Here is a 21,938-nt window from a genome sequence, read left to right as displayed (position 1 = left end):
CTGTGACGGTCTGGTCCTGTGACGGTGGAGTCCTGTGACGGTCTGGTCCATTTGGGGTCCTGTGACACCTTTCCTGTGATTTGGCTCACGCGTGGGGGTCCTGTCTGTACGGTCCCCCATCCCCATCATTCTCCTTTACACTGGTCCTATCCATCTCATGTTCATGCATCCTGTGACGGTGCATTTGTGCTCCTCCTGTATCACTTATCTTGTTCTGTGGAATTGTTTCCCATCTCTCCTCCATGGGGTCCCCATGGCTTCTCTGTGTACTCCATCCATACCCAATTTCCTCCCTCTATCCCTCCCTGCTGTGGGAGTCCATAAATTCTATAGAGCCTCTGGTACTGATAAATAATACCTTCTACTCCCTCATCCCCCCACTAATCCCTAATAAATCCTTCCTCCCCCATTTCTTTCTGTGTACTCATCTAATCATTCCCCCATCCTCTCCTAATCCATAATACATTCTACAGCCAGAGCCTCTCCTGTCCTAAATAATCCTGTGATTCCTGTCCTCTGTGGTCCTCCATCCCTCCAGCCTCCCCCATTTATCCTTCCATCCCTCCCCTCCCCATTTGGTCCCCTGTGACGGTCCCATTCTCCCATCTACGGTTCCCCTGTGACGGTGGAGTCCTGTGGGGTCCTCCATCCCCTGTGACATCTGGTCCTGTGGGGTCCTCCTATCCATCCCCATCCTCCCCACGGTCCATCTCCTCCCTGACGGTGGGGTCCCTGTGAGGTCCATCCCTGGACGGTGGGTGGTGGTCCTGTGATGGTGGGGTCCCCCACCCCGGTGGGGTGGTCCCCCCTGGTCCTGTGGGGTCCTGTGACGGTTCTGCCTGTGATGGTGGGGGTGCACTGGGGGTCCTGTGACGGTGGGGTAAGGTGACCCTGTCAGCCTGTGACCCCATCCTGTGACCTCCTGTGCCTCCACGGTGGGGTGCTGTCGGTGGGGTCCCATCCTGTCCCTCCTGTCCATCCCCAGGTGAGGGTCCACTCCTCTGTGATGGTGTGGTGTCCTCTGCCTCCACGGTCCTGTCCCTGTGACGGTCTCCTCATCTGGGGTCCTGTGATGGTGTCCAACCCACTTCTCCCCTCCATCCCCTGTGATGGTGTCCTCCTCGGTGGGGTCCTGTGGGTACAGGGTCCTGTGACGGTGGGGTCCTGTCCTGGGGTCCTGTGGGGTCCCATGGGTCCCCTGTGACCCTCCTGTGATCCCTCCATCTGGTCCCTCCATGGGGTCCTCATCTGCCTCACGGTCCCTGTCATCCCCACTGGGGTCCTCCCATTTTGTCCCATCCATCCCTGTGACGGTGTGGTCCACTCCTCATCCTTCTTCCTCCATGGGGTCCCATCCATCCCTCCTGTCGCTGTGGTCCTGTGACGCTGTGGTCCTGTGATGGGTCCTCCATGGGGTCCTAGACGGTCTGTGATGGTGGGGTCCTCCTCCACCCCTGTGATGGTCCATCTCCCCTCCTGTGGCGGTGGGGTCCCTGGGGTCCACATCCTGTTCGACGGTGGGGTCCCTCCTGTCCATCCCTCCATCTCCTGTGACGCAGTGGAGAGGGGTCCTGTCCTGTGACTCAATCCAGTTGAATAGTCCCATCTCCTCATTGGTCCTGTGACATAAAGGAGAGGTGACGGTCTCCTGTGGGGTCCTCTAACTGTGGGGTCTCTCCTGCTTGGGGGTACCTCCATCTGTGACCCTGTGACGGTGGGGTCCTGTGACGGTCCTGTGACTCCTGTGACGGTGGGGTCCTGTGACGGTCTGGTCCTGAATCCTGTGACCTCCAGGTGACCCTGTAGAATAAAGTGACGGTGGGAGACATCTCTGTGGGTTGGTCCTAGAATGGGGTCCTGTGACATCCTGTGATGGTGGTCCTGTGAATAAAGTGAGGTGAGGTCCTGTGATGGTCTGGTCTGTGATTGGGTCCTGTGACGGTGGGGTCCTGAGACGGTGGGGTCTGTGGTCTGATGGGGTCCTGTGATGGTCCTGTGACGGTGGGGTCTCTGTGGACGGGGTCCTGGTTAGAATAAAGGGGTCCTGTGACAGTGGGGTCCTGTGGGTTCCTGTGACGGTGGGGTCCTGTGACGGTGTGGTCCTGTGGTGTGGTCTGTTACGGTGGGGGTCCTAGAATGGGTCCTGTGACGGTGGGGTCATCTCTGGGGTCCTGTGACGGTGGGGTCCTGTGACGGTGGGGTCCTGTGACGGTGGGGTCCTGTGAGGGTCCTGTGACGGTGGGGTCCTGTGACGGTGGGATCTGTGACGGTGGGGTCGGTGGGGTGCTGTGACGGTCTGGTCCTGTGACATCCTGTGATGGTGGGGTCCTGTGACGGTGGGGTCCTGTGATGGTGGGGTCCTGTTGGTGTGGTCCTGTGACGGTGGGGTCCTGTGACGGTGGGGTGTGACAGTGGGGTCCTGTGACGGTGTGGGTCCTGTGATTGGGGTCCTGTGAATCCTGTGACGGTGGGGTCCTGACGGTGGTCCTGGGGTCCTGTGACGGTGGGGTCCTGTGACGGTGGGGTCCTGTGGGGTCCTGTGACTGTGACGGTGGGGTCCTGTGAAGGTGAGGTCCTGTGGGGGGTCCCTGTGACGTTGGGGTCCTGTGGGTGGGTCCTGTGACAGTGGAGACATCTGGTCCTGTGGGTCCTGTGATGGGGTCCTGGGGTCCTGTGATGGTCTGGTCTGGGGTCCTGTGATGGGGTCCTGTGACGGTGGGGTCCTGTGACGGTGGGGTCCTGTGACGGTGGGGTCCTGTGGCGGTGGGACTGTGAGCCTGGGGTCCTGTGACGTTGTGGTCCTGTGGGGTCCTGTGACGGTGTGGTCCTGTGGGTCCTGTGACGGTGTGGGTGCTGTGACGGTGGTCCTGTGGGTCCTGTGACGGTGGGGTCCTGTGACGGTGTGGTCCTGTGACGGTGGGGTCCTGTGACGGTGGGGTCCTGTGGGGGTCCTGTGACGGTGTGGTCCTGTGACGGTGGGGGTCCTGTGAGAGGTCCTGGGTCCTGTGGGTCCTGTCAATGGTCCTGGTCCTGTGACGGTGTGGTCCTGTGACGGTGGGTGAGACATCCTGTGACGGTGGGGTCCTGTGGGGTCCTGTGATTGGGGTCCTGTGACGGTGGGGTCCTGTGACGGTGGGGTCCTGTGACGGTGGGGTCCTGTGGGGGGGTCCTGTGACGGTGGGGTCCTGTGGGGGTGTGAAATCCTGTGACGGTGGGCTCCTGTGACAACTGTGACGGTCCTGTGACGGTCCTGGGGTCCTGTGGGGTCCTGTGACGGTGGGGTCCTGTGATGGTGGGGTCCTGTGGGTCCCTGTGACGGTCCTGTGGGGTCCTGTGACGGTGGGTCCTGGCAGGGTGACGTCCTGTGGGTCCTGTGACGGTGGGGTCCTGTGGGGTGGTCCTGTGGGGTCCTGTGTGGTCCTGTGACGGTGGGGTCCTGGGGTCCTGTTATTCCTGGGGTCCTGATGGGGTCCTGTGGGGTCCTGTGATGGTGGGGTCCGTGACAACAATGACGGTGGGGTCCTGTGATAAATCCTGTGGGGTCCTGTGACGGTGGGGTCCTGTGTGGTCCTGTGAGGTTTGTGACGGTGGGGTCCTGTGATGGGGTGCTGTGACGGTGGGGTCCTGTGACTGTGGGGTCCTGTGACGGTGGGTCCTGTGACGGTGGGGTCCTGTCCTCGGTCTGGTCCTGTGACGGTGGGGTCTTGACGGTGGGGTCCTGTGACGGTGGAGTCTGTGATCAGGATAATATTTGGAGCATCATTCTCCTGTAACACACAGCTAATTCATGCAGACCTGTGATTCTGCCACTTATCGGACATTCCACTGAAAACAACCCCATTTTCTCCCTCATTCCCCCATTTAAGTCCCTCCCTCTACCCTGTTCTCTCCTCCATGTGGGGTCCATCCATCATCCATTTCCCATCTCTCCATTCATCCCCATCTCTCACTCACCCCCCATCCTCCATCTCCCATCTCTCCCTCTATCCCTCCATCCATCTCCCCACTCCACCCCCATTTCTTCCTCCATCCCACTTCTCTCCCTCATCCCCATTTCCCATCTCTCCCTCCATCCTTCCCTATCTCTCCCTCCATCCATACCCACCCTCTCCCCTGCCCCTCCCTCCACCCCCCATCCCCATCCCCCATTTATCCCTCCATCCTTCCCTCCCCCATTTCTTTCTCCATCTCCCATCTATTCCCCCATCCCTCCCTCCATCCCCATCTGGAGATCCTTCCCATCTCTCCCTCTATCCCTCCACCCCCACTTCCTCCATCCCTCCCTCATCCCCCACTCCATTCCCCATCTATTCCCCTCCACCCCCCATCTCCCTCCACCCCCCCCGTCCTCCATCCATCCCTCTATCCATCCCACTTCTCCTCCATCTCCATCTCTCTCATCTCTCTCCCCATCCCCCACTTCTCCCTCCATCCCCACATTTCTTCCTCCATCTCACTTCTCCGGTCCTCCATCTATCTCTCCCTCCCTCCATCTATTCTATCCCTCCAACCCCCTCTGTCCCTCATCCATCCCTCCATCTCCCATTTTGTCCTCCATTGCAGTCTGCCTCATCCTGTCTCCTCCATCTCCCCATCCCCACATCTATCCCTCCAACTCTGTCCCCCATCTCATCCCTCCATCCCCCATAGAATGGAGAGGAGACCTGTCTCCCATTGGTCCTAGACTATTGTTCAATAAAGGAGAGGAGACATCTCTCCATAAAGGATCCCTCCATCTCCCCATTAGAATCTGAGGAACCATCTCTATTGGTTAATAAAGGAGAGGAGACATCCCTCCATCTCCCTAGAATAAAGGAGAGAGACATCTCTGGGGTCTGGTTAGAATCCTGGAGAGGAGACATCTCTATGGGGTTAGAATAGGGAGAGGAGACATCTCCGGTTAGAATAGAGGAGAGGAGACATTCTATCGGGAGTCCAACCAACTTTTCTCCCTCATTCCCCATTTATCCCTCAACCCCATATCCCTCCCTCTACACATCTCTATTGGTTAGAATCAAGGAGATCCCTCCATCTCATTGGTTAGAATAGAGGAGAGGAGACATCTCTATTGGTTAGAATAAAGGAGAGGAGAATCATCTCTATGGGTTAGAGAGAGGAGACATCTCTATTAATTAGAATAAAGGAGAGGAGACATCATTGGTTAGAATAGGGAGAGGAGACATCTCTATTGGGTTAGAATAAAGGAGAGGGGACATCTCTATTGGTTAGAATAGAGGAGAGGAGACAGACTATTGGTTAGAATAAAGGAGAGGAGACATCTCTATTGGTTAGAATAGAGGAGAGGAGACATCTATTGGTTAGAATAAAGGAGAGGAGACAGGAGACATTGGTTAGAATAAAGGAGAGGGAGACATCTCTATGGGTTAGAATAAAGGAGAGGAGACATCTCTATTGGTTAGAATAGGGGAGGAGAATAGAGAGACATTCTATTGGTTAGAATAGAGGAGAGGAGACATCTCATTGGTTAGAATAGAGCCGAGGTTTAAAGTTGTGTTGTGGTGGTTAGAATTGAGGAGAGGAGACATCTCTATTGGTTAGAATGATAAAGGAGGGAGACATCTCTATTGGTTAGAATTCAGGGATTTTTACAGTTTCAATAGGTATTTACCTGGTTAGAATAGGAAAGATGCAGTAACATTCAACACAATTATTTTAGAAATAAATGTAGAGCATTACATAGACAAGTTGAGATAGCATACGGGAGGCGTTGAGATTGTGTTCCAACAGAGGAGCATCTCTATTGGGAGAATAATGCAAGAAATCACTGTTACTTTAGATTTTACAGGAGAGGAACATCTCTATTACTAGAAATATAGAGTAGGAGACAGGGGGCATTGCAAAGAGGAAAGGAACATTAGACATTGGTTAGAATAAGGAGAGGAGACATCTCTCCTGTGTTCCAACAGTGTGACATGATCATTGGTTAGAACTCAATCTCTTTTCACATAGTGCAAGACAAGAAATGAATCATTACGAGTAATTCTGTCTCAGATTCTCACACCAATCAGGACATTTCATAGAAAAACAATACAAAGTGGATGAATTATTACGGTTAGAATATCACGAGGAGAGGAGACACCCGTGTCATTGACATTGGTTAGAATAGAGGAGAGGAGACATCTCCTCACTCACACCTCCGGTAGAATTGAAGGGTAGTCTGTGAACAGCGCCCCCACGAAGCCACGGTCGGTAAAGGCCCTGGAGGAGACAGACCAGCATTGTCTATTACATTGAATAGACAGTGGAGATAGACATCCTCTAAGATGGAGAACGAGGAGGGAGACAGGTGGAGACCATTCTAGGCAATGACAGGGTAGATAGGCCTTAGAGATGGTGGTGGGTCTTTGAGGCAACTGACGTCATTCTAAATTTGCGTCTGAATGATAAAGTTGATCCTGGATGAAGCAGCATTCCAGAACAGAAATTCAGTACTTTATTTTCAGTTTCCAATGGTATTTACCTGTGTGAGGAAATGATGGGACAGAATTCAACTTTACTTTCTGAAATATCTGTGCCATTTAGCATTGCGCTAGCTACAGCATCTCCATTTTGAGATATAAGTACTATTTTACTTTGTGACTCATCCTGTCCTCCTGTTTTAACAGTGTGAGGCATGATCAATGTATAGTTTACGAACAATCAATAAATAACCTGTTATTCTGCATTTACATTCCATGAAAACAAAATGATCCCGTTCAGGTCATTCCAACTCAATCATTTTCATAGTGCAAGAACTGTCACAAGGCAAAGTGAATCATTACGACTCTTATCTACTGTAATTCTGTCTCAATAGGCGATCTCATTACGGTCGAGGAAAAGAGAGCATTACGGGGAGGCGATCATTGCGGGGGAATCAGGACATTTCGGGATAGCATTACAATACAATTAGTGGACGAATTATTACGGGGCCAGACATCACGAAGAGAAGCACCGAGTCATTGGACACTGGCTGGCCTTGCCAGAGGAACTGTAGTGTGAGGTCTTCTTCCTCACTCACATTCGGTAGAGAGAGAAGTGGTAGTCTGTGAACAGCGGGCCACGGCGGTAGCAGTCTGCCTGGCCCTGGATGGAGATAGACCAGATTGTCTATTACATTGACAAGTGAGGCTCTAACAGTGGAGATACTGTACAAGTCATTACGGGAAGGCAGCATTGAGGAGGCGAGATCAGGGTGGAACCATTCTAGGCAATTACAGGGTAGATAGGCATTAGGGATGAGTTCTCATCTTTGTATCTGATTTTAGCATTGCGGGCATACGATCTCCCATTTTAATGTAGCATTTTCTTCTTCTTCACTATTGTTCCAGGCAATACCAGGGAGAGGCGAGAGCATTACGGGGAGACGATGAGGCGAGATTACGCATGAGACGAGGCATCACGGGAGGACGAGAGCATTAGGCGAGGCATTGCAGGGAGACGAGGCAGACATTAGGGAGACGAGAGCATTGAGAGCATTACGGGAGACGAGAGCATTACGGGAGACGAGAGCATTACGGGAGAGAGAGCATTGCGGGGAGACGAGGCATTACGGGAGACGTAGAGCATTACGGGAGGGGGAGACGAGAAAGCATTACGATGAGACGAGCATGGGAGACGAGCATTGATGAGACGAGGCATTGCGGGGAGACGAGAGCATTAGACGGGAGGCGAGAGCATTACGGGAGGACGAGCATTACGGGGAGACGACATTACGAGGGGGGAGGCAGAGCATTACGGGGAGAGGCATTACGATGAGATGGGGAGCATTACGGGGAGGCGAGGCATTGCGGGAGAGCATTACGGGGATGAGGGCATGAGCATTACGGGGAGACATTACGGGGAGAGCATTGCGATGAGAGAGCGAGAGCATTACGATGAGACGAGAGCATTACGGAGACGAGAGCATTACGGGAGAGGCGAGGCATTACGGGAGGCGAGAGCATTGCGGGAGGCGGGCATGAGAGCATTACGGGGAGGCGAGAGACGATTACGGGAGAGAGCATCACGAGAGCATTGCGGGGAGACGAGAGCATTACGGGAGACGAGAGCATTACGGGAGACGAGGCATTACGGGGAGACGAGGCATTACGGGGAGACGAGCATTACGGGAGACGGCATTACGGGAGACGAGGCATTGCGGGAGACGGGGGAGACGAGGCATTACGGGAGACGATGAGGCATTGCGGTGAGATGGGGAGACGAGAGCATTACGGGGAGATGAGAGCATTACGGGGAGACGAGAGCATTACAGGGAGGGAGCATTACGGGAGGCGAGAGCATTACGAGGAGGCGAGAGCATTGCGTGAGGGAGGGAGGCATTACGAGGGAGATCATTACGATGAGACGAGCATTGCGGGGAGGCGAGCATTACGATGAGACGAGAGCATTACGGGACGAGAGCATTACGGGAGGAGAGCATTACGATGAGGAGCATTACGGAGAGCATTGCGGGGGCGAGGCATTGGAGAGCATTACGGGAGGCGAGAGCATTACGGGGAGACGAGAGCATTACGGGAGACGAGAGCATTAGCGCATTACGGGGAGACATTACAGGAGACGAGAGCATTACGATGAGGCATTACGGGGAGGCGAGAGCATTACGGGAGGCGAGAGCATTACGGGGAGGCGAGAGCATTACGGGGAGCATTGCGAGGAGACGAGCATTAGGCGGGAGAGGCGAGAGCATTACGGGAGGGAGAGACGAGGGAGACGAGGCATTACGAGAGCATTACGGGGAGACGAGAGCATTACGGGGAGACGAGCATTACGGGAGGGAGACGAGCATTACGGGAGGCGAGATCATTACGGGAGACGAGCATTACGGGGAGACGATTACAGGAGCATTTACGATGAGACGAGATCATTACAGGGACGAGACGACAGGGAGCATTACGGGAGGCGAGAGCATTACGGTGGGTTGAGTAAAGGGAGGGTGTGGTTATCATACTAATGTTATCATACTAATGTTTAACAACTCTATTAGATTGTGGTTATAAGATCGGGTCGTTTTCCCCACAACAAACAACACGTAGTAGTTGTGAGGCTACTGGGACAGTGTCGTTTGACATTGATATTTTAGGAAAGGACACATTGGAGAAATCTTTTAGTTCTTACAGCCACTGCTGAGCGGAAGTGGTAGGAGCTCCTGTAGAATCGAGACACTGGCAGAGGCCATTCATGGACGTAGCCCTGGAGAGAACAAAAGAGAAACACTTTCAAGCTTTATACTCTCTTTCTTTCTTACTTTCTTTGTTCACTTTTTATCACACAAAGAGCAGAGTTTGCAATTATCAAACAGAGAGCAACCACAGTATAGTGTTGTCTGTGGATGCCATACCTGTGTATTTATGAAATTGTATTCTTCGTTGGTTTGATCGTGGTCCATCAAGGCAGAGCATTTAAACATCTCATCATTATGACACAGGTGGACAACCAGCAGCTCTGTGGTACTGCGTCAGAGGAGAGGAGACACCTAGTGGTCATTTACGGTACTTTCAACAAACCCACAGTGCAAGTACCAAGTGCTCTGTGACCATTTGTAATTAGTGTGAACAACAATGAGAGAATGTGCCTTATGCAACTCTGTCTTAGTAGAGGCCTTCATCTCCTCATACAGAACAGGAAGTCCTGCCACACTGGGGTCCAATGTCTGATTCAGACAAAGCCTCAAGTCTCGATTCAATCCGTAGCGCTGAAGGTCTGCGGTAGTATGGTGTGATTGACATTTAAAGGTAATTTCCCATTGAGACGACATACGCAGCAACGACGTGACTGCAGTCTCCGCAAATGCCCAGAAACATTGCCTTTAAATTCTAAATCGCAACCCTACTGCACTAAGGATTAAATGGAGCCCTTAGACTCACAAGCTCCCGCTAGTCCCCCCGTGCATGGACTCTGAATTCCCCCCGTGCATGGACTCTGACCATCATGGACTCTGCTAGGTGCATGGACTCTGCAACCCCTGCATGGACTCTGCTATCCCCCCGTGCATGGACTCTCCAGAGTTCCCCCCCGTGCATGGACTCTGCTAGTTCCCCCTGTGCATGGACTCAGAGGGAAGCATGGACTCTGCTATTGCATGGACTCTGAATGTCTGGGAGGATCCAGACCATCATCAGCCCCGGAGGTAAAACAACCTCTTAGAAACTATCCCCTGCTCCTTCCAGAGTCCACAGTCAATGCCAACCTGTCACCACCACAGTGGGAAGACAAGACCTATTGCATTATTCAAGTGGAAAACAAAGTGGAGACAAGAGGAAGCATGTCTCATGTCCTGGTCACTCACTTCATCTGGACAGTGACACGCATGTTGGTGGGGACGAACTTGCTGATAGGGATTTGGAAGGAGTAGTTTCCTGACCTGAATGGAAACAGATCAACATAGAGATGAAGTATACCATCGGTTTGGCAGTCTGAATCTACATCTATTAAATGAGTTCAAACGGACTGAATTACGTACCCGCAGCTTCCCCTCTCACAGTACCGAGAGTCAATGATCTGTTCGTTTTCTTTGATGAAAAAAGACTTTATTGTTGTGTTTGTCCCTGAAAATAGAACAACAATCTGATGTCAAACTCTAAAGTATTGTGAAATAAAGTCAGAAAATAACACATTTGGATTAAGCATTAAAACGTGTGTTCAAACGTATGTGATAGAATTTGACTTACAATCTCCGGCACCTTTGATTTCTTCATTGAATTTGTCTTTCCCTTTATCTGAGAAGGCAGAATTGGAACCAAGAGAAGAAGTGAGATTACTGCCTGTCACAAGCAGCACAATGCCAACACTTTATAGAGCATCAGAATTATGTCTGTGGTCCTTCTGTGGCACAGTTGGTAGAGCATGGCGCTTGTAACGCCAGGGTAGTGGGTTCGATTCCCGGGACCACCGGGACCACCCATACGTAGAATGTATGCACACATGCACACATGCACACATGACTGTAAGTCGCTTTGGATAAAAGCGTCTTCTAAATGGCACATATTATATGTCTCATTCAAGGTCAGCAACATGTAGGTTTTACGTCAAGATAAGCTAGCATGAAGAAAGAAATACAGTGGAGAATGCTGTTGGTAAATGAAGACAGGGAGTAGCCAGCTCACCTGCTAGAGAGGGCCAGGTAGTGGGAGATACAGGGAGTAGACAGCTCACCTGCTAGAGAGGGCCAGGTAGTGGGAGATACAGGGAGTAGACAGCTCACCTGCTAGAGAGGGCCAGGTAGTGGGAGATACAGGGAGTAGCCAGCTCACCTGCTAGAGAGGGCCAGTTAGTGGGAGATACAGGGAGTAGACAGCTCACCTGCTAGAGAGGGCCCGGTAGTGGGAGATACAGGGAGTAGACAGCTCACCTGCTAGAGAGGGCCAGGTAGTGGGAGATACAGGGAGTAGCCAGCTCACCTGCTAGAGAGGGCCAGGTAGTGGGAGATACAGGAGTAGACAGCTCACCTGCTAGAGAGGGCCAGGTAGTGGGAGATACAGGGAGTAGACAGCTCACCTGCTAGAGGGGCCAGGTAGTGGGAGATACAGGGAGTAGACAGCTCACCTGCTAGGAGGGCCCGGTAGTGGGAGATACAGGGAGTAGACAGCTCACCTGCTAGAGAGGGCCAGGTAGTGGGAGATACAGGGAGTAGACAGCTCACCTGCTAGAGAGGGCCAGGTAGTGGGAGATACAGGGATAAGACAGCTCACCTGCTAGAGAAGGCCTGGTAGTGGGAGATACAGGGAGTAGACAGCTCACCTGCTAGAGAGGGCCCGGTAGTGGGAGATACAGGGAGTAGCCAGCTCACCTGCTAGAGAGGGCCAGGTAGTGGGAGATACAGGGAGTAGACAGCTCACCTGCTAGAGAGGGCCAGGTAGTGGGAGATACAGGGAGTAGACAGCTCACCTGATAGAGAAGGCCAGGTAGTGGGAGATACAGGTAGTAGACAGCTCACCTGCTAGAGAGGGCCCGGTAGTGGGAGATACAGGGAGTAGACAGCTCACCTGCTAGAGAGGGCCTGGTAGTGGGAGATACAGGGAGTAGACAGCTCACCTGCTAGAGAGGGCCAGGTAGTGGGAGATACAGGGAGTAGACAGCTCACCTGCTAGAGAGGGCCAGGTAGTGGGAGATACAGGGAGTAGACAGCTCACCTGCTAGAGAGGGCCAGGTAGTGGGAGATACAGGGAGTAGACAGCTCACCTGCTAGAGAGGGCCTGGTAGTGGGAGATACAGTGGAGGAGAGGAGGACAGGAGAGATGGTGCTGGTATTATCCATGGAGGCTGTAGTGGGACAGCAGAACACTTCTTCACAGTAGATCAGGCTACAGAAGTCCACATCAGGGGTCCACGGGACAGGGGTGGTTGTTGGGTTTACTAATAAATAAACAAACAAACAAACTCAATTTCCACATAAAGGACTACTCATGACAGACAGCAATACTTTTACCACCTCTTTGTACAATAGAATTGAATGAGACACCACAACGTTACTCACCTGTGAGACACCACAACGTTACTACGATGAGACACCACAACGTTACTACGATGAGACACCACAACGTTACTACGATGAGACACCACAACGTTACTACGATGAGACACCACAACGTTACTACGATGAGACATCACAACGATACACGATGAGACATCACAACGTTACCACGATGAGACACCACAACGTTACTACGATGAGACATCACAACGTTACTACGATGAGACATGGTAACGATACACGATGTAGACACTCACAACGTGCTACAATGAGACACCACAACGTTACTACGATGAGACATCACAACGTTACCACGATGAGACATCACAACGTTACCACGATGAGACACCACAACGTTACTACAATGAGACACCACAACGTTACTACGATGAGACACCACAACGTTACCACGATGAGACACCACAACGTTACTACGACGACATCACAACGCTACCACGATGAGACATCACAACGTTACCACGATGAGACACCACAACGTTACCGTAGATGGGACACCGGTACGTTACTACAATGAGACACCACAACGTTACTACGATGAGACACCACAACGTAGTGGGAGATACAGATGAGACACCACACCGCTACTACGATGAGACACCACAACGTTACCACCTGATGAGACATCACAACGTTACTACGGTGAGACACCACAACGCTACTACGATGAGACACCACAACGTTACTACGATGAGACACCACAACGTTACTACGATGAGACATCACAACGCTACTACGATGAGACATCACAACGTTACCACGATGAGACATCACAACGTTACCACGATGAGACACACAACGTTACCTGCAATGAGACATCACAACGTTACTACGATGAGACATCACAACGTTACCACGATGAGGAGAGGAGGACCTGGTATTATCCATGGAGTGTAGACACCACAACGTTACTACAATGAGACATCACAACGTTACCACGATGAGACATCACAACGTTACCACGATGAGACATCACAACGTTACCACGATGAGACACCACAACGTTACTGTGATGACACTCACAACGTTACTACGATGAGACACCACAACGTTACTACGATGAGACACCACAACGTTACTACGATGAGACACCACAACGTTACCACGATGAGACATCACAACGTTACCACGATGAGACACCACAACGTTACTACGATGAGACACCACACGTTACTACGATGAGACATCACGTTACTACGATGAGACACCACAACGTTACTACGATGAGACACCACAACGTTACTACGATGAGACACCACAACGTTACCACGATGAGACACCACAACGTTACTACGATGAGACATCACAACGTCACTACGATGAGACACCACAACGTTACTACGATGAGACACCACACCGTTACTACGATGAGACACCACACCGTTACCACGATGAGACATCACAACGTTACCACGATGAGACATCACAACGTTACTACGGTGAGACACCACAACGTTACTACGGTGAGACACCACAACGTTACTACGATGAGACACCACAACGTTACTACGATGAGACATCACAACGTTACTACGATGAGACATCACAACGTTACCACGATGAGACATCACAACGTTACCACGATGAGACACCACAACGTTACTACAATGAGACATCACAACGTTACTACGATGAGACACCACAACGTTACTACGATGAGACATCACAGCGTTACCACGATGAGACATCACAACGCTACTACGATGAGACATCACAACGTTACCACGATGAGACATCACAACGTTACTGCGATGAGACACCACAACGTTACTGTGATGAGACACCACAACGTTACTACGATGAGACACCACAACGTTACTACGATGAGACACCACAACGTTACTACGATGAGACACCACAACGTTACCACGATGAGACATCACAACGTTACCACGATGAGACACCACAACGTTACTACGATGAGACACCACAACGTTACTACGATGAGACATCACAACGTTACCACGATGAGACATCACAACGTTACTGTGATGAGACACCACAACGTTACTGTGATGAGACACCACAACGTTACTACGATGAGACATCACAACGTTACTACGATGAGACACCACAACGTTACCACGATGAGACACCACAACGTTACTACGATGAGACACCACAACGTTACTACGATGAGACACCACAACGTTACTACGATGAGACACCACAACGTTACTACGATGAGACACCACAACGTTACTACGATGAGACACCACAACGTTACCACGATGAGACATCACAACGTTACTACGATGAGACATCACAACGTTACTACGATGAGACACCACAACGTTACTACGATGAGACACCACAACGTTACTACGATGAGACATCACAACGTTACTACGATGAGACACCACAACGTTACTGTGATGGGACACCACAACGTTACTACGATGAGACACCACAACGTTACTACGATGAGACACCACAACGTTACTACGATGAGACACCACAACGTTACTACGATGAGACACCACAACGTTACTACGATGAGACATCACAACGTTACTACGATGAGACACCACAACGTTACTACGATGGGACACCACAACGTTACTGATGAGACACGATGAGACACCACAACGTTACTACATGAGACACCACAACGTTACTACGATGAAGACACCACAACGTTACTACGATGAGACACCACAACGTTACTACGATGAGACATCACAACGTTACTACGATGAGACACCACAACGTTACTACGATGAGACACCACAACGTTACCACGATGAGACATCACAACGTTACCACGATGAGACACCACAACGTTACTACGATGAGACACCACAACGTTACTACGATGAGACACCACAACGTTACTACGATGAGACACCACAACGTTACTACGATGAGACACCACAACGTTACTACGATGAGACACCACAACGTTACTACGATGAGACACCACAACGTTACTACGATGAGACACCACAACGTTACTACGATGAGACACCACAACGTTACTACGATGAGACACCACAACGTTACTACGATGAGACACCACAACGTTACTACGATGAGACACCACAACGTTACTACGATGAGACATCACAACGTTACTACGATGAGACACCACAACGTTACTACGATGAGACATCACAACGTTACTACGATGAGACACCACAACGTTACTACGATGAGACATCACAACGTTACTGTGATGAGACACCACAACGTACTGTGATGAGACATCAACGTTACCTAAATGAGACATCACAACGTTACTATGAGACACCTACGTCCTGACTGTTGTGGTGAGACACCTACAACGTTACTGACTGTTGAGACACCACAACGTTACTGTGATGAGACATCACAACGGTAGTACTGACTGTTGAGGTGTCACAACGTTACTACCTGAGACATCACAACGTTACTGTGATGAAAGTAGAACTATATAAAAGAGCATTTATGGGTTGTTTACCTAAGGTAGTCCTGACTGTTGTGGTGTAGAGAGGTTGTTTACCTGAGGTAGTCCTGACTGTTGTGGTGTAGAGAGGTTGTTTACCTGAGGTAGTCCTGACTGTTGTGGTGTAGAGAGGTTGTTTACCTAAGGTAGTCCTGACTGTTGTGGTGTAGAGAGGTTGTTTACCTGAGGTAGTCCTGACTGTTGTGGTGTAGAGAGGTTGTTTACCTAAGGTAGTCCTGACTGTTGTGGTGTAGAGAGGTTGTTTACCTAAGGTAGTCCTGACTGTTGTGGTGTAGAGAGGTTGTTTACCTGAGGTAGTCCTGACTGTTGTGGTGTAGAGGGTTGTTTACCTAAGGTAGTACTGACTGTTGTGGTGTAGAGAGGTTGTTTACCTGAGGTAGTACTGACTGTTGTGGTGTAGAGAGGTTGTTTACCTAAGGTAGTCCTGACTGTTGTGGTGTAGAGAGGTTGTTTACCTGAGGTAGTCTGACTGTTGTGGTGTAGAGAGGTTGTTTACCTGAGGCAGTCCTGACTGTTGTGGTGTAGAGAGGTTGTTTACCTAAGGTAGTCCTGACTGTTGTGGTGTAGAGGTTGTTTACCTGAGGTAGTACTGACTGTTGTGGTGTAGAGAGGTTGTTTACCTAAGGTAGTCCTGACTGTTGTGGTGTAGAGAGGTTGTTTACCTGAGGTAGTCCTGACTGTTGTGGTGTAGAGAGGTTGTTTACCTGAAGGTAGTCCTGACTGTTGTGGTGTAGAGAGGTTGTTTACCTGAGGTAGTCCTGACTGTTGTGGTGTAGAGAGGTTGTTTACCTAAGGTAGTCCTGACTGTTGTGGTGTAGAGAGGTTGTTTACCTGAGGTCGTCCTGACTGTTGTGGTGTAGAGAGGTTGTTTACCTGAGGTAGTCCTGACTGTTGTGGTGTAGAGAGGTTGTTTACCTGAGGTCGTCCTGACTGTTGTGGTGTAGAGAGGATGCACAGTAGTCTCGTTGCTGCAAATAAATAAAAACATGATATGACCTTTGAAATGAATTTCACATTCCCATTCTGGATAGCATTTGGCACAGAGGATACAGTTTGAGTCTCAGTAGTATTCTTGGCACCGTATTCTTGGCAGATAAAGGCTGGCGGCAACTGTAGTTGGTGACGCCAGATCAGTGGTGTATCTTACGTGTTTCCAGGAAGCAGCATGCCGGCGTCGTCTCTCAGAGTCAGCATGTAGAGAGCTGTGATGGCAATAGAACTGTGGAAGAGACATAGGGATGTCATAACCCTTCATAACACATTCATAAACATTACATAAGAAGAAAAAAAATGTTGTCAGGCCCAGACCAGGGGACTTACAATACAGGTACATCAACAACAACAAAAACTTAGAGTCGATTTATGAAAAGGAATAGTAAACTTCTATATTCTAAACTCTCCAATGCTTTTATACAGTCATGTCCCACCCCATCTGATAGTCAACCTTTTCTCACATTCTCTGATACAGTTATCAGAATAGATAAAGCTTTATGCATTCAATATTATGTTATATTCAGGTAGAGGTAACTGCCAAAATAATGGAAACACTTGAGTAAATGAGGGATACAAAGTATATTGAAAACAGTCGCTTCCACACAGGTGTGGTTCCTGAGTTAATTAAGCAATTAACATCCTGGCCTGCTTAACGGTTATTATTTATATTACCATGCTTAAGGGTTATTATTTATATTATCATGCTTAAGGGTTATTATTTATATTATCATGCTTAAGGGTTATTATTTATATTATCATGCTTAACGGTTATTATTTATATTACCATGCTTAAGGGTTATTATTTATATTACCATGCTTAAGGGTTATTATTTATATTATCATGTCTAAGGGTTATTATTTATATTACCATGTCTAAGGGTTATTATTTATATTATATTATCATGCTTAAGGCTTATTATTTATATTATCATGCTTAAGGGTTATTATTTATATTATCATGTCTAAGGGTTATTATTTATATTATCATGTCATGTCTAAGGGTTATTATTTATATTACCATGTCTAAGGGTTATTATTTATATTATATTATCATGCTTAAGGGTTATTATTTATATTATCATGCTTAATGGTTATTATTTATATTACCATGCTTAAGGGTTATTATTTATATTATATTATCATGCTTAAGGGTTATTATTTATATTATCATGTTTAAGGGTTATTATTTATTTTATCATGCTTAAGGGTTATTATTTATATTATCATGCTTAAGGGTTATTATTTATATTATCATGCTTAAGGGTTATTATTTATATTATCATGCTTAAGGGTTATTATTTATATTATCATGCTTAAGGGTTATTATTTATATTATCATGCTTAAGGGTTATTATTTATATTATCATGCTTAAGGGTTATTATTTATATTATCATGCTTAAGGGTTATTATTTATATTATCATGCTTAAGGGTTATTATTTATATTATCATGCTTAAGGGTTATTATTTATATTATCATGCTTAAGGGTTATTATTTATATTATCATGCTTAAGGGTTATTATTTATATTATATTATCATGCTTAAGGGTTATTATTTATATTATCATGCTTAAGGGTTATTATTTATATTATATTATCATGCTTAAGGGTTATTATTTATATTATATTATCATGCTTAAGGGTTATTATTTATATTATCATGCTTAAGGGTTATTATTTATATTATCATGCTTAAGGCTTATTATTTATATTATCATGCTTAAGGGTTATTATTTATATTATCATGCTTAAGGGTTATTATTTATATTATCATGCTTAAGGGTTATTATTTATATTACCATGTCTAAGGGTTATTATTTATATTATATTATCATGTCTAAGGGTTATTATTTATATTATCATGCTTAAGGGTTATTATTTATATTATCATGCTTAAGGGTTATTATTTATATTATCATGTCTAAGGGTTATTATTTATATTACCATGTCTAAGGGTTATTATTTATATTATATTATCATGCTTAATGGTTATTATTGATTTATATTATCATGTCTAAGGGTTATTATTTATATTATCATTATTATTATTTATATTACATGCTTAAGGGTTATTATTTATATTATCATTATCATGCTTAAGGGTTATTATTTATATTATATTATCATGCTTAAGGGTTATTATTTATATTATCATGCTTAAGGGTTATTATTTATATTATATTACCATGCTTAAGGGTTATTATTTATATTATATTATCATGCTTAAGGGTTATTATTTATATTATATTATCATGTCTTAAGGGTTATTATTTATATTATATTATTGATATTATATTATCATGCTTAAGGGTTATTATTGATATTATATTATCATGCTTAAGGGTTATTATTTATATTATATTATCATGCTTAAGGGTTATTATTTATATTACCATGCTTAAGGGTTATTATTTATATTATCATGCTTAAGGAGTTATTATTTATATTATCATGTCCATGCTTAAGGGTTATTATTTATATTATCATGCTTAAGGGTTATTATTTATATTATCATGCTTAAGGGTTATTATTTATATTATCATGCTTAAGGGTTATTATTTATATTATCATGCTTAAGGGTTATTATTTATATTATCATGCTTAAGGGTTATTATTTATATTATCATGCTGAAGGGTTATTATTTATATTATATTATCATGTTAAGGGTTATTATTTATATTATCATGCTTAAGGGTTATTATTTATATTATGTTATCATGCTTAAGGGTTATTATTTATATTATCATGCTTAAGGGTTATTATTTATATTATATTATCATGCTTAAAGGTTATTATTTACATTATCATGCTTAAGGGTTATTATTTATATTACCATGCTTAGGGACATTATTTTGGCCATTATTTAGGTTACCATGGCTATGATGATGACAATGCCCAGATCCACAGGGGTCAAGTGGTCACAGAATGGTTTGATGAGCATGAAAACAAAGTAAACCATATGCCATGGCCGTCTCTGTCACCAGATCTCAACCCAATAGAACAATTATGGTAGATTCTGAAGCGGTGCCTGAAACCACCGTCAACAAAACACCAAATGATGAAATGTCTGGTGGAATAATGGGGTCACATCCCTCCAATAGGGATCCAGACACGTGTAGAATCGATGTCAAGGTGCATTGATGCTGTTCTGGCTGGTGGAGACCCAACGCCCCTAGTAAGACACTTCATGTTTCCTTTACTTTGGCAGTTACCTGTATATTGCAGTGCTTCAATATCCAGAGGTATTTTCTAACAAAGCAGTCATACTTTTGTTTCAATATGAAAGTCACATGAACATCTGCTCCTCAGTTGTAACAGGAAGTCTTACCAGAAAGCCATTGTTGCTGCCAGAATGATCACGCTGACTTGGACAAACTTGTGTTTAAGCAGCGGTGGAACTTTTACCTACAAGAGAATAAATATGAATATTCATGGTTTTAGTTTAGTTTGATTCAGACTTGCTGTACACCTGTTCTTATACAAGTCTACAGTCTTTCTGCAGTTCTACCTCACCTTGACAGATTTGAGAGGTGTTGGCTTCTGTGGTGGTGGAACACTGCTGTGTCTGTTTATTTTCCTGTGTGACACAACACATATATTATCAACACAGCACGTTAAATAATGACAGTTGAAACACGTTAAATAATGACAGTTGAAACACGTTAAATAATGACAGTTGAAACACTTTAAATAATGACAGTTGAAACAACCGCGTTAAATAATGACAGTTGAAACAACGTTAAATAATGACAGTTGAAACACGTTAAATAATGACAGTTGAAACACGTAAAATAATGACAGTTGAAACACGTAAAACAATGACAGTTGAAACACGAAAATAATGACAGTTGAAACACGTAAAATAATGACAGTTGAAGCACGTTAAATAATGACAGTTGAAACATGTTAAATAATGACAGTTGAAACACGTTAAATAATGACAGTTGAAACACGTTAAATAATGACAGTTGAAACACGTTAAATAATGACAGTTGAAACACGTTAAATAATGACAGTTGAAACACGTTAAATAATGACAGTTGAAACACAACACGTTAAATAATGACAGTTGAAACACAACACGTTAAATAATGACAGTTGAAACACAACACGTTAAATAATGACAGTTGAAACACGTTAAATAATGACAGTTGAAACACGTTAAATAATGACAGTTGAAACACGTTAAATAATGACAGTTGAAACATAACACGTTAAATAATGACAGTTGAAGCACGTTAAATAATGACAGTTGAAGCACGTTAAATAATGACAGTTGAAACAACACGTTAAATAATGACAGTTGAAACAACACGTTAAATAATGACAGTTGAAACAACACGTTAAATAATGACAGTTGAAACACAGCACGTTAAATAATGACAGTTGAAACACGTTAAATAATGACAGTTGAAACACGTTAAATAATGACAGTTGAAACACGTTAAATAATGACAGTTGAAACACGTTAAATAATGACAGTTGAAACAACACGTTAAATAATGACAGTTGAAACACGTTAAATAATGACAGTTGAAACACGTTAAATAATGACAGTTGAAACACGTTAAATAATGACAGTTGAAACACGTTAAATAATGACAGTTGAAACAACACGTTAAATAATGACAGTTGAAACACGTTAAATAATGACAGTTGAAACAAAGCACGTTAAATAATGACAGTTGAAACAACACGTTAAATAATGACAGTTGAAACACGTTAAATAATGACAGTTGAAACACGTTAAATAATGACAGTTGAAACACGTTAAATAATGACAGTTGAAACACGTTAAATAATGACAGTTGAAACACGTTAAATAATGACAGTTGAAACACGTTAAATAATGACAGTTGAAACACGTTAAATAATGACAGTTGAAACACGTTAAATAATGACAGTTGAAACACGTTAAATAATGACAGTTGAAACACGTTAAATAATGACAGTTGAAACACGTTAAATAATGACAGTTGAAACACGTTAAATAATGACAGTTGAAACAACAC

General features: G+C 45.9%; 1 protein-coding gene and 1 long non-coding RNA gene across 2 annotated transcripts in view; one reads left to right on the top strand and one right to left on the bottom strand.

Annotated features, from left to right (window-relative positions):
- LOC127922788 (myelin regulatory factor-like protein) overlaps window positions 1-21,938 on the bottom strand; it is a 39,854-nt gene that overhangs the window by 2,070 nt on the left and 15,846 nt on the right. Inside the window, 15 exon segments of the mRNA XM_052506635.1 lie at window positions 611-1,132; window positions 1,941-2,114; window positions 2,427-2,511; window positions 2,596-2,723; window positions 3,177-3,371; window positions 9,115-9,189; window positions 9,338-9,449; window positions 10,286-10,360; window positions 10,460-10,544; window positions 10,668-10,715; window positions 12,178-12,351; window positions 16,848-16,900; window positions 17,080-17,151; window positions 20,255-20,331; window positions 20,440-20,503. Coding sequence (XP_052362595.1) covers window positions 611-1,132; window positions 1,941-2,114; window positions 2,427-2,511; window positions 2,596-2,723; window positions 3,177-3,371; window positions 9,115-9,189; window positions 9,338-9,449; window positions 10,286-10,360; window positions 10,460-10,544; window positions 10,668-10,715; window positions 12,178-12,351; window positions 16,848-16,900; window positions 17,080-17,151; window positions 20,255-20,331; window positions 20,440-20,503 — 1,939 coding nt within the window.
- Window positions 15,997-16,813, top strand: LOC127922789 (uncharacterized). The gene is made up of 3 exons (XR_008112361.1): window positions 15,997-16,099; window positions 16,309-16,392; window positions 16,643-16,813. It is a non-coding gene; the product is annotated as an uncharacterized LOC127922789 (long non-coding RNA).

This window comes from Oncorhynchus keta, unplaced genomic scaffold (assembly GCF_023373465.1).
Source record: "Oncorhynchus keta strain PuntledgeMale-10-30-2019 unplaced genomic scaffold, Oket_V2 Un_contig_27095_pilon_pilon, whole genome shotgun sequence".
Taxonomy (NCBI): Eukaryota; Metazoa; Chordata; class Actinopteri; order Salmoniformes; family Salmonidae; genus Oncorhynchus; species Oncorhynchus keta.
Note: the sequence above shows the minus strand (reverse complement) of the source record. Positions and strands in the feature narration are given on the sequence as shown.